The 12,982-nt window shown below is 38.1% G+C and overlaps 1 protein-coding gene across 17 annotated transcripts in view; it reads right to left on the reverse strand.

Moving 5' to 3' along the window:
* ECPAS (Ecm29 proteasome adaptor and scaffold) overlaps positions 1-12,982 on the reverse strand; it is a 107,488-nt gene that overhangs the window by 70,174 nt on the left and 24,332 nt on the right. For all 17 annotated transcript variants that reach the window (XM_086315939.1, XM_086315951.1, XM_086315947.1 and 14 more), the window contains 3 exons: positions 11,555-11,685; positions 2,107-2,223; positions 122-240 (listed from right to left, as the gene is read on the reverse strand). In XM_086315939.1, coding sequence (XP_086172065.1) covers positions 122-240; positions 2,107-2,223; positions 11,555-11,685 — 367 coding nt within the window. The remainder of the gene's footprint in view (positions 1-121; positions 241-2,106; positions 2,224-11,554; positions 11,686-12,982) is intronic.

A 12,982-nucleotide genomic window follows, 5' to 3' on the forward strand; every position in this document is an offset into this window, starting at 1 on the left:
AAAGAGTTCGACTTAATTAAGCCTTTGCATTTGGCCAGGTGAAACCAGACGTGTGGATCTGTTTTTGAACGGCAGCACTGACTCTCAGAGGTGGGGAACCAGGTAACCGGGAACAGCATACCTGTCCTGCTGGGGCTGAGGCTTTCCTTCCATGGCAGTAAGAAGCGTAGGGGCCAGCTCACACTGTTTCTCCACCGGTAGCCGAGGATAGCCCATCTTAACATAAATTATAGTAAAATTCTGATGCAATGAGAGAAAGGCAAGTTAGTATAAAAGAAGTATTCAAGGATTTCAACAAAAACGTATGGTTGATAGCCTAGGTAGTTATCTTATAATCAAGAAACTGAATCCTCCTTCCTCTTGCTTATCACCTATTACAGCCTGGCCAACCAATCTGTCTCAGGAAGAACTCCAGCCCCACTTACTCAAAATACTTACTTTAAGATGGGCTTCACAGCAGGGAGCAAGACCTAGTCTAGCGCATTTAAACATACATCAAATTATTCTGCTATATGCCTTAAACATATACAATTCTATTTGTCAATTCTATGTTTCAATAAATCTGGGTGGGGGACAGGTATGGGGGTGGGGAATTAGGTACTCACATGTGCAGTTACTTTTGACTGAAAAGAAAAAAGTAATCCTTTGACCTACCTAAACTGACATACTACACACCAGTATCAGATCTCCCAGTTTGTTACATTAATCCTTTCAAGCTAAGAGGAGGCCCATGTTAGGTTCCAGGCTGTCATTTCCCAGCTGGTCAATTACTAAAATAACCTCAGTACATTGTGGCACTGTGGTTCCTCACTCCAACATCTGACCGATGTATGATGAAGCGAGGGGAAGCTGTGTGCGGTCAGTGTGCAAGCATCACTACAAACCATGTGAATGCCTCATTTTAAGCAAACCCATAAATGCATATCCAGATTTACACATAAGATAGAAATTTGCTTTTCTGAAGGACTTTAGAACAGACTTCGTAAAATCATTCCATTAAAGACATCCTATTTGGCAGTTGTACTGGCACACACTGTTCCTATTTGCTTACAGGAAGACACATGTATAATGGAGCTGTATACCAACAGCAGGAACAGACAAGATAGCCTGGGCCAGCGGGTGGCTTCAAAGGTTTGGAATCCAGATGTTAGATAAGACCCAACAGAATTCTGCCTCAATGCTACAACCACAAGGACCAGGAAAAGAACATCATCTGCCATTACACAGCATCAATATTTTTTACATTTCATTTTCATGAGGAGAACATTTAATAGGAATATTTCTTACCAGCCCCAGTTTACTCCACTTTTAAAAAGAGTATCTTTCTAAATATATAATATATATCAAATATATTGTTTTTATTTCAGCCTTCCTATCTCTTCCTGTCTTTTTACCTTTTTTTCTTCTTCTGTCATCCTTTACTTATTCTATGCTACATAACCCTTCTCTTTCTATTTATACCAATGTCTCATAATCTTTTACTAAGAATCAATGATTCTTTTATACAGCAACATACCTGACACATCACTACACCAACATTCACCCTGTGTAAAACGGCCATGCATTAACCTACTCCTACCATTTCCTCCAGGTCAACACTCAATGGAGAAACAGTGTGTCCATTTGAAGAAAAACATCTTGTGTTTTTTTTTGTTGTTGTTCTTTTTTTTTTTTAATTAATTTTATTTTTAAACTTTACATAATTGTATTAGTTTTGCCAAATATCAAAATGAATCCACCACAGGTATACATGTGTTCCCCATCCTGAACCCTCCTCCCTCCTCCCTCCCCATACCATCCCTCTGCACTAGCTTATTCTATGCTACATAACCCTTCTCTTTCTATTTATACCAATGTCTCATAATCTTTTAGACATATCATCCCAGTGCACTAGCCCCAAGCATCCAGTATCATGCATTGAACCTGGACTGGCATCTCATTTCATACATGATATTTTACATGTTTCAACGCCATTCTCCATCTCGGGTTTTATTTAGAAACAGTCTAAGATGAAATTCTAGGCTGGCCAATATACTGATAACATCTACTAAACATTATGAAAGAAAACTTACTGCAAGTCAGAAAATAGTCCAAGACAATACTCACTGTGACAAAGGAGACTGCAGCAGGGTCCTGGTACTGAACCAAGAGTGTCTCTACTGGGAGCTGTATCTTGGGGCGGCTTTTTATGCGCTTATTCAGATGGACCAACAGTTCCATTACCTACAATAGAGGACGGCAGGAACTGAAATTCTTGATCATATTTTAAAAACAAATTCACTTCTCAAGTATTACCTATTTTACTTTTTTCTTGTAAAGGATGTAAATTTGGCATCCCAGAAAGGGAGTATAGAATATTGGAATCTTGTTCCAAAATGCTATCCCCAAGAATCCACACACCAGAATTTTACCAGGCAATGTATTTCACAATGTCCTCCAAGTTAATTCAAGTTGAGATTCCACAGAGGCCTATACTGAGGCACAGTCCCCCAGAAGATGGTGCGCAAATGACTGCAACACGCCATGCTACAGACTGAATATCTGTGTCTCCCAAAATTCGTACAGCAAAGCCCTAATCCCCACTGTGATCTGGAGGCAATTAGGTTTGGATGAGGTAATGAGGCTAGAGTTCACATGTAAGGGATGGATGCCCTTGTAAGGGGATGAAGATATCAAGAGTTCTCCCTTTCTCTGTCATTTGAGGATAAAGCAAGAAGATAGCCCTGTGTAAACCATGAAAAGTTCCTGATGAAGAACCTGACCATGCTGGCACTCTGATCATGGACTTCCAGCCTCCAAAACTCTCAGAAATAAATGCTATTTATGGAGTTGGTGATGGACAGAGAGGCCTGGAGTGCTGCAATTCATGGGGTTGCAAAGAGTCAGACACGACTGAGCAACTGAACTGAACTGACGTCATATAGTCTGTGGTATACTGTTATAGCCGGAGAAGGCAATGGCACCCCACTCCAGTACTCTTGCCTGGAAAATCCCATGGATGGAGGAGCCTGGAAGGCTGCAGTCCACGGGGTCGCTGAGGGTCGGACACAACTGAGCGACTTCACTTTCACTTTTCACTTTCATGCATTGGAGAAGGAAATGGCAACCCACTCCAGAGTTCTTGCCTGGAGAATACCAGGGACAGGGGAGCCTGGCGGGCTGCCGTCTATGGGGTTGCACAGAGTTGGACACGACTGAAGCGACTTAGCAGCAGCAGCAGCATACTGTTATAGCAGCCCCTATAGACTGACTAAGAGTACTACAGAAAGAGAAACGTTCAAGGTACTGTGAGTTTCAAGAAGAAAACTTGTCTGCCAAGATCAAGAAGGACTTCAAGGAGAAAGTGACAGGAAACAAAGTCCTAAAGAGCAGATGAAATTCCAAGCAGAAGATCAGTTATAAGTAGGTATAAGAGGTCTAAACGAACATGGTGCACTGCATCTGACTGAAACACAGAATCAGTTTAGTTCAGTTCAGCTCAGTTGCTCAGTTGTGTATGACTCGTAAAAGATAAAAGTGGGGCTTAGATTATAAAAGGATTTGGGTAAAATGCTGAGAAGTTTTTGCTTTATTCTGAAGATCATCTGATTCTATTCAAGAGTTTAAAGTAAGTAATACCAAGCTTCCTCTCCCTTAAGTGGGAAAAGATGGCAGAAACCGAGGTCAACAAGCAACGATTCTCACAGCAAGAAAGGAAGCTACAAAGGCTCATGTCAAACGACCCCAGTCTTAACTATAAAGTGGGATAACACCACTTTATCTAACTAGGAAAGGAGCACTGAGATATAAGATTTTTAGAAAGCCTTAACTAAAGACTCAAGAATTTAAAGTGAGACTATTCCAGAGGACACGGCTTACACTATTCTCCATCATTTCTGAAATTTGAGCTCTAGCTTCAAAGCAAGTATTAAGGAGAGCTTATAGGGATGTTCACAGCGAAGATTCAGTTATTTACAGCAATCATGAAATAGTGCATTTTAAGAATAACAAATCTAATAATATTCGTTAAACAATTATCATATTATTATATGATAATAATAATCATAAAATAGCTGACATTTATCAAGCAGTTTCCATGCAGAACAGCAGTTTGCAGTCCTGTCTCATCTGATTCTCAAAACAACCGGGAGAGGCGCTGTTTTCACTCCCATTTGACCCAGGAAGAAGCAGAGGCTCAGGAAGTGAAGTAACTTGCTGAAGTTGACTGCGACAGCAAGTGGCATCGTCAAGATCTGACTCCAGGATCCGTATTTTTAACCTAATCAGACACACTGACAGTTGAGCTCAATGCATCTAAAGTGTCTGTCACTGTGAGACACTCTCAGGACCCTGGTACTTTGCAAAGACCGAGAATTCTACATTACCATGCTTACCTCACCCAACCTCCTGCCCATCCAGATTTGTGATTCAGCTGGATGACACGGAAAAAAATCAGAAGGAGACAGGCCAAAGGAAACAGCCCTCCTCAGACAATCTAAGCAAGGCTGATTCCTATAAGGATCTGACGGAAAATCATCACTGATGGAGATAAACAGCAGTGTCCAGAATTACACACTCTCTTGTTTATCACAGTTTTAAAATTTTAAGTCAATTAATTTTCTTCTAGCAATATTATCACCTTAAATATTGATTTACTTTCCAAATTTGATTATCTACCGCCTGGAACCCTTTATAAACTCATAAAAATCAGGAAATCCACTGAACCAGTCCTTACCCCAGCTAAAATCAACAACAGTTAACCTCTGTCAGTAAACCTCCAGAATTATTAGCCATGGGTGTATAATATTTTGTCTCTATCAGTTATTACTCATTCATTTAAATTCATTTGTTCATTAGTAAACTTTTTAATGGAAGTATAACATATAGCTGAAGAGCAAAGTTAAGAATGTGTATGGCTTAATAAATTTTCACAATTTTGGAAACACATTTTTGCAACACCAGAAGTACAAAGTTCCTGCACCCAACTCACTAATGCCTCTTCCTGACTTCTAATACCAGATTTAAATTTATATACACAAAACAGGATGAACTCATGTGTTTTCATTCTGTATTATATCTGATATTCATCCATGTTGTTGCTCACAGTAATGGCTGACTTTCACTGCTCTATTAGGAAGAAAACAAGAATTTATCCATTCTCCTCCAATCATGATATATATTAGATTATTTCCAGTTTGGACCATTAGGAATAATTACTATCAACATTCTTAGTTATGTCTTTTGGTGCACACGTATATACATTTTTATTGTATATAAACCCAGGACTGGAAATGCCTGGTCATGAAGTATACATATGATAAACCTTAGAATATTTCCAAACAGTTTTCCAAAGTGGTTATACTAATTGACACTCCCACCAGCAGTGGTCAGTTCTAATTTTAATTTTATGTAAACTAGAATTCTACGTAACATATCTCATTTTCCTTAAAACTGGAAATGTACTCTAATGATATGACAGTAGAAATCTAAAACTTATTTCTCTGTGAATTCCCTGCTGGGGAATTCACTAGGAGTTTTCACTGAGATGGCCCAAATCCAATCCCTGGTCGGGAACCAACTCCTAGTTTTATTGATGATAAAACTTTACATGCTGAAACTATTTACACATAAGCTTTTTACTAAAAAATACTCTGCTTTTATATGAGTCTTATTTTTATGATTAAAAAAGAGGTCTAATGTTTATAACTGAATTCTAGATTTGTGACAAATATCTATATCCTTTATTAACAATTACATAATAATCAAAAGTCTAATTATTATATCTGTTCTATCTGCAAAAGCTATTAGTATTAGCATAGGACTGTACAAATCATGAAGTCTGACCAAATAGCCATATTTCAAAATAATTAAAAATCTGACCAAGTATCTAATACTTCAAAACAAATAAAAGGGAAACATACATCAAGCCTCCACCACCTGGTGTTAAAGTGAAAGTCGCTCAGTCGTCTCTGACTGTTTGCAACTCCATGGACTATACAGTGCATGGAATTCTCCAGGTCACAATACTGGAGTGGGTAGCCTTTTCCTTCTCCAGGGGATCTTCCCAACCCAGGGATCAAACCCAGGTCTCTCGCACTGAAGGCAGATTCTTTACCAGCTGAGCCACTAGGGAAGCCCAGAGTCAAAACAACATGCAGGCAAATTATGTTACTGCTCTCAGTCATTCTCTCACCCCCAACTTTCATTCACTGACCCTTCATGTACTGATTCACTTTCATACGTAAGAGAAAGAATGAACATGTTTGCCATCAAGTGGAGGCAAAGCCTGGCAGAAATTACTTAGTTTGGGATCATCTCTCAGGTATAAAATCCCATGTGCCACAAAGCTAATTATTTAGCTTCCCTGAGCCTCAGCTTTTTCCTCAATAAAATGTGAAAAACATGAGCATCTATACCCTGCAGAGCCGTTAAGTAAGTTGTAATGAACTGAGAGACAATGATCACATAGGCACTTAATGCTTTGCATTATTATCTTTTTCAGAACCACTTTTCCTCATTCGCAGAAATCAAATGATAACACTTCACAGGCCATTGTGAGGATGAAATGAAAAGATATGTCAGAGTCTAGCACACTGCTTAGAATGTAAACAGGTATCTCAGCTCTTAAATCTCTTTTCCCTTAGGCCAGAAGTTTTCACACTCACTTAACAGCAAAACCTCTTTATCAACAGAAATGATATGAAAAAAAAGCAAATAAAATCAGTATTTTATAATATAAAACAAAGTTCACAGTATACTTTATTCTATTTTGCAGCTTTTTAAAATTATAATAGAAAAACCCATTTATTACAATAAATCGAAAAAAGCTGTAATCATCCCTATTCCCTAGCCCATTCACAGCCACTCAAAGACACCAGTGTTAACAGTCTAGTGTTCTTCCTCACATCTCTCTCTGCAGTCACATAAACTTCTACAAACATATTTACATCTTTAGATTTTACATCTTTACTTTTTACAAAAATGAGCTACATATCATTAACATCAGCATAGAGTCCACTTTGTTTCCAGTTAAAAATATATAAGCTTCTTAATTTCGACCTTACTCATTCTTTGTTAATAGCTGCATAATATTCCACAGGATTCAAAGTTGTTTTCAAGAACTCACCTGTACTACTCATCACTCAAAGTAAATACATGTTCACATATTTCCTTCAAGCTTTTTGTAAAAAGGTTAGAAAAATTCACCAATAGATCAAAGTCAGCATTATTTGCAATATGAGAAGAAAATCAAAGGCAAACTTCTAGGGAAAAAGCTCCAAAGGTCCTTTTTCAAATTAGCAAGTTTCTAAAACCTGACATGCTACACAATGAAATATAAAAATGAAATATTTTTTCCTGAATTCTACAGCTTGAAAAACAAAGAAGAAGCTATGCCTTCTTTGGAAAAGATCTTTAACATACACATTTTTATTGACAAATATCTTGGAGAATACACAGTGAGGAGTGGGGAAACAATAAGAGAACAAATGTAAAAAGTAAACTGAAGAAAAAAGGCGGATATTGCTTAGATATTGCCTGGAATTCTAACAATAGTTAAGTGATTCAAAGTTTCAGACAGAATCCAACCACAAAACAGCTCACCAGATCCTCAGTGCTTTCTAAAGAAGTAAGGAATAGAAGGGTAGAGGGAGAGGGAAGAAATCTGATCAAGATAAAATAATGTATTTGCTGGTAACTGAGTAAAACATTTTGTTTACTCAGATACAAATAATGACTGAAATGTTAAGAAGGTGGATAGATTGGCTTGATTAATCATTATATTCAAACAGAATACAGGTGATCAAAGGCCTACACAGGAAATGTGTGGCAGGATGAGACGGTGAGGAAGGAGAAGAGGGAGGGATGGAGAGACTGAGAACGGATCAACGAGGTGAATAACCAGAGTAACCGACGTAAAATGCCCTCAATCCAAACCTCAAAAAAAAAAACAAGAAAGAAAGTGACATGTCAATTATACTGATGAAGAGATGCAGCCAAAGTAAATAAAGTTAAACTGGTTAGCTGAGCCAAAGATTCACCAATCAAACCTACATGGAAGGAAAACACTGGTTACAATACTAATCTCAGATGAGAGATATTGGGGTTAAAAAAAAATCTTAAGTGGGATTTAAAAGATAAGAAAAGTATGTAACATATTATAAATTACTAAAAAAGACAAGATCTTCAATTTGTGCACCAAAAGGCATCCAGGTGAAATTATTAAAAAGAAAATCAGAATATTTACAACAGTAGTAGGAGACTATAATTCACTATCAGTTTACAACAGGACCAGAAGACAGGCTTCTTGAGAAATGAGAGCACAGTGTTGAGTGGCCTCTCCACACACGGAGCTCCCATATTCCACACAAAGGAACTATTTTTCTCAATTTTATGAATAGTTTTTATGAACATCAGAAATTATATACTTTAAAAGATTAGAGCATTTGCTCACTGTGGTTTCCAATCAGAATGCAATAAAACCATGCAAATTTTACAAAATTTTGAAACTAAAAACAATATTCTTATAATTATTAAGTCAAAATTAAAATAACCTAATACTGCCCCTCAGTATAACAATGGAGTATAAGTGAAAGTGAAAGTCGCTCAGTTGTGTCTGACTCTTGGCGACCCATGCTACAGCCAGTCAGGCTACTCTGGTCATGAAATTCTCCAGGCCAGAATACTGGAGTAGGTAGTCTTTCCCTTCTCCAGGGGATCTTCCCAACCCAGGGATCAAACCCAGATCTCCCGCAAAGCAGGCAGATGGATTCTTTATCATCTGAGCCACAAGGGAAGCCCAAGAAAACTGGAGTGGGTAGCCTATTCCCATCTCCAGGGAATCTTCTCTACCCAGGAATCGAACTGGGGTCTCCTGCATTGCACGCAAATTCTTTACCAGCTTAGCTACCAGGGAAGCCCAAGGAGTACAACCAAAACAGTAATCAAAAAGAAATCCTCAGCTAAACCTGTTTTTGGTTCTGTTTCTTTTTTTTTTTTTACTCTGACCTTAAACAAATGACAATCATCCAAGTCTCAATTTCGTCTATAAAATGAAAATTATATTTATACCTCACGTAATCTTGTGAGGATTTAAGTTATTAGCACTTTTCCTGGCACATAATAACCTTTATCATTACTATATAAACTGAAATCTTATGTGAGAAAAATATACTAAAGGAAAACAAAAAAAGGAATAATTAGAATACAAACAGAAGAATTTGAGACTCTCCTGGTAGTCCTTGGTTAAAAATCTGCCCTACAATGCAGAGGACAAGGGTTCAATTCCTGGTTGGGGAACGAAGATCCCGCATCCCACAGAGCAACTAGGCTCAGGTACCACAACTAGAGACAGCCTGCCGTGGCACTGAGCCTGCGCGCCACAACGAAAGGGTCTGTGCGCCACAACGAAGGATCCTGCACGATGCCAATGAAGATGTGATGCAGTCAAATAAATAAACAAGTACATTTTTTAAAAAGAATGCAAATTCTTTTTAAAAGGTGTTCTCTAGCCTTAAAAAAAAAAAATGTTTGGTAGTAACAAAAAAAGTAGAAACAAGAATGGAATTTCTCCACTTGAATGGTTACAGAATATTAAGAGAAATAGTATGATAGAGGTGACTAATATACAACCAAATGTATAGATGGTTAGAGATAAATGATTTTCCATAAAAGATAAAAACACAAGGAAATGCAAAAATCCTAAGTAAATAAGTTAAAAAAAAAAAAAAAAACCTTACTGAAAACACTCAGCCTAGAAACTTAGACTAATGCAAAAATTCCCTCCTGTTTCCTCTCCTGGTCTCCACTGCAAGTCTCTGTCCACGCCACAGCCAGAGTGATGGTGTCACTGTCACCAACACCCTTGGCAAACTGCGACGGACTCCCCACGCCTGACCTCCCATCCCCCTTCCTCTGATGCGCTGGGTGCGGCACTGTGGCCCTCTTCAGCTCCCTGCTGGCCTTACACTCAGTTCCAGCTCAAAATCTCTGCACAGGGCCTTCTCTGCCCTTACTGGTCTCCCATTTCTCTGCCTGGCTATTTCCTACACATCACAGAGGCCTCCCTTACACCCTACATTTAACTTAAATCAAGTCCCCAAATACATTCTTTCATAGGATCCTTTTCCATCTTAGCACTGACTGCAATTTTAACTCTATACTATTTGCCTGATGGTTTAATAATGGTCTCCCTAACTAGACGTTTCTTTCCTTCACCGAGGTATTCCTAACATCTGGCATATAAAAGGTACTCAGCAAATATTTGCCAAATGAGTGATGAGACTAAATAAAGAAACAGAAACCAACGCATGAAGGCCTTTTATTCCTTGCTATTCTGAGGGTAAGAAAAGGCCATAGCAGAGTTTTAAATAGGAAAATGACATAAACACATATCTATCTCAGCAAAGCAGTCATTAACAACAGGCATGTCAAATATTAATGTATGACAAGAATGTCCTATTCCTTCCTGTAAACATAACAGACATTCTGAAAGATACTATTTCTCCACTGAATTCAAACCAGGCCTCAAAATCCCTCTCAGGGCAGACCTCCAGGAAGGTCATTGCCAATCAATTAGAGTGGCCCAAGGGATGAAACCTGATGATAGCTCAAAAACCCGAAAGTCTAGTATAAATACACGGGAAGACTAATGAACTATTTTAAACTGAAGAGTCCAAATGTTCCCTGTAGAACATTAGGTTAAAAAAGAACATCTTGATGTCACGGTTATGCAACTTTTAGTATAGTTCTTTACAAAAATCCTAAAACAGGAGCTATGCAAGACTGCCTTGCTTTTAAAAACATCTCTTTTGCTTACCTTAAATTAAGTTCATATTCATTGTCATGCTTAGCTGCTCAGTTATGTCTGACTCTTTGTGACCCCATGGACTGTAGCCCACCTGAATCCTCTGTCCATGGGATTCTCCAGGCAAGAATACTGGAGTGGGTTGCCATTCCCTTCTCCAGGGAATCCCTGGTGCCTCAGTAATCCCTTTAAATTAAGCTCATATTCATAGCCAATGATTAAAGAAGATTTTTGCACCCCTGATGCAAAGAGCTGACTCACTGGAAAAGACCCTGATACTGGGAAAGACTGAAGGCAAAAGGAGAAGCGGGGGCAGCAGAGGATAAGATGGTTAGAGACATCACCAACTCAACGGACATGAATTTGAACAAACTCCAGGAGATAGTAAAGAACAGAGGAGGCTAGCATGTTGCAGTTCACGTGGTCACAGAGTTGGACACAACTTAGCAACTGAACAACCACCACTTTTCATACTGGACTCAAGAGCATGGATTTTAGATCAGGCCTCCATACATTCCAGAACAATTATGTCAACTATTATCATCTAGCACTGATGCCAAGTTTACAGCTGGAGCTAAAAGTAGCTGTACTAAGCATTCAAAAGGTACTCTGAAACCATGGAAGGAGGTTATGGACTTACTGTCCATTTGTCAAAGGCCTTAACTGGGTTCATGAAGCTAGATTTCAATAATGGGAACAGAAAACCCACTTCATAAAATACACCCATGTACTCCCCCATTTAACTCCCCACAACAGTCCCAGCATGCTTACCTTTTTGCGCACGCCTTCTTGGGTGCTGGACAGCTTGAGCAAAACAGGAGGAAGGAATTTAGATATGATATTCTGTAACTGCTCATCTGTTTCAGCATGTCCAAGTCGTAAAAAGACTCGTTCAAGCTGATCTATAACATAAAAAGAAAAAAGGAAAACTTAGCAAATCATACAGGACTGAGACTAATCACTTTTCTTGCTTAATCCTTTTTTCTATATGCAGATCCTTTAGTCAGAACTTTAACCATAGCTAGCCCTGGATATGGATGATTTTGGCCCCGTTGTGAAACAACACTAAAAAAGTTTACTAGCTAATTATATTGTCTTAGAACTGTCCTGGTCATTTAAACTCTAGAAGGGAAGAAAACAAGGCTAAATTTCTCTCCTACTTAACAAAACTATTCAGTGTTTCTAGAGGATATGGATACCAGAAAAGATACAAAAGTTTTTAAGAAATCTTCTAGACAAGAGAGCCAGGGAGGAGAACTTTAATCAGATACCAGGGGTAATAGATCTTTGGTGAAACCATCTTACTAATGAAATTTCTGCAAAGACAGAATCACTGCCCACTACTACTAGAATTAGCCAACCAGACTATGAAAGATAAATTTCCACCAAGAAAGCCACTGAGAAACATCTTAACATCATAGGGATGCTTTCAGCAAAACCCAGTCTGTGATAAACTACAGGATAAATAACTAACACACTCAAAGTTTACATCTGTTCAGTCAATACACTGCAGGGGAGGGGAGAGGGGAAAGGGGAATTTACCAATGGCAAATGACTGGATATTTGACTTTTGTTAATTAGTGTTCATTTTTTAGATGTTATCATTGTATTGTGGTTATGTTTATTTTTTTAGAGGTTCTTATAAAAATGATCAGTAGTGATTAGGGAGCCTTCTAAGGGGCTGAAAATGTCCTGCATCTCACATTCTGAGTGGTGATTACAAAGATATATATTATAAAAAGTCACAAGCTCTACATTTTCATACTTTCTACTGAATCTACTATACCTCAACTTTAAGAGTTATTTAAAAATTTTAAAAATGTAAAAGAGTTCTTTCCTTCCAGAGATAAAGACTGAAATATCCACAAATGAAATAACAAAGCAACTTAGATTTACACCAAATAATCAAGGATGTGCTGGAAATCTGCTCAAAGGGTGAATTTCAGATGCTCACCTCACCAAAAAAAGAAGGCGACTGTGAGACAGATATTTTAATTGGCTTGACTGAACTATTCATTTCATTATGTATATGTATATGAAATTATCATGCTGAACACCTTAAATACATATAATCATTTCAAAAAGTAAAAATAAATACAAATCGTCATGGCTTCATTCAAGTCCTCATTTTAAAATGAATAAATAATTGGGGATGCTGGGGTGAGCTACAGGGAGAAGCCATATAAATGACACCAAGAT

Source organism: Bos grunniens, chromosome 8 (genome assembly GCF_055505025.1).
Source record: "Bos grunniens cultivar Pamir isolate PY7600 chromosome 8, Bosgru_T2T1.0, whole genome shotgun sequence".
NCBI classification, from domain to species: domain Eukaryota; kingdom Metazoa; phylum Chordata; class Mammalia; order Artiodactyla; family Bovidae; genus Bos; species Bos grunniens.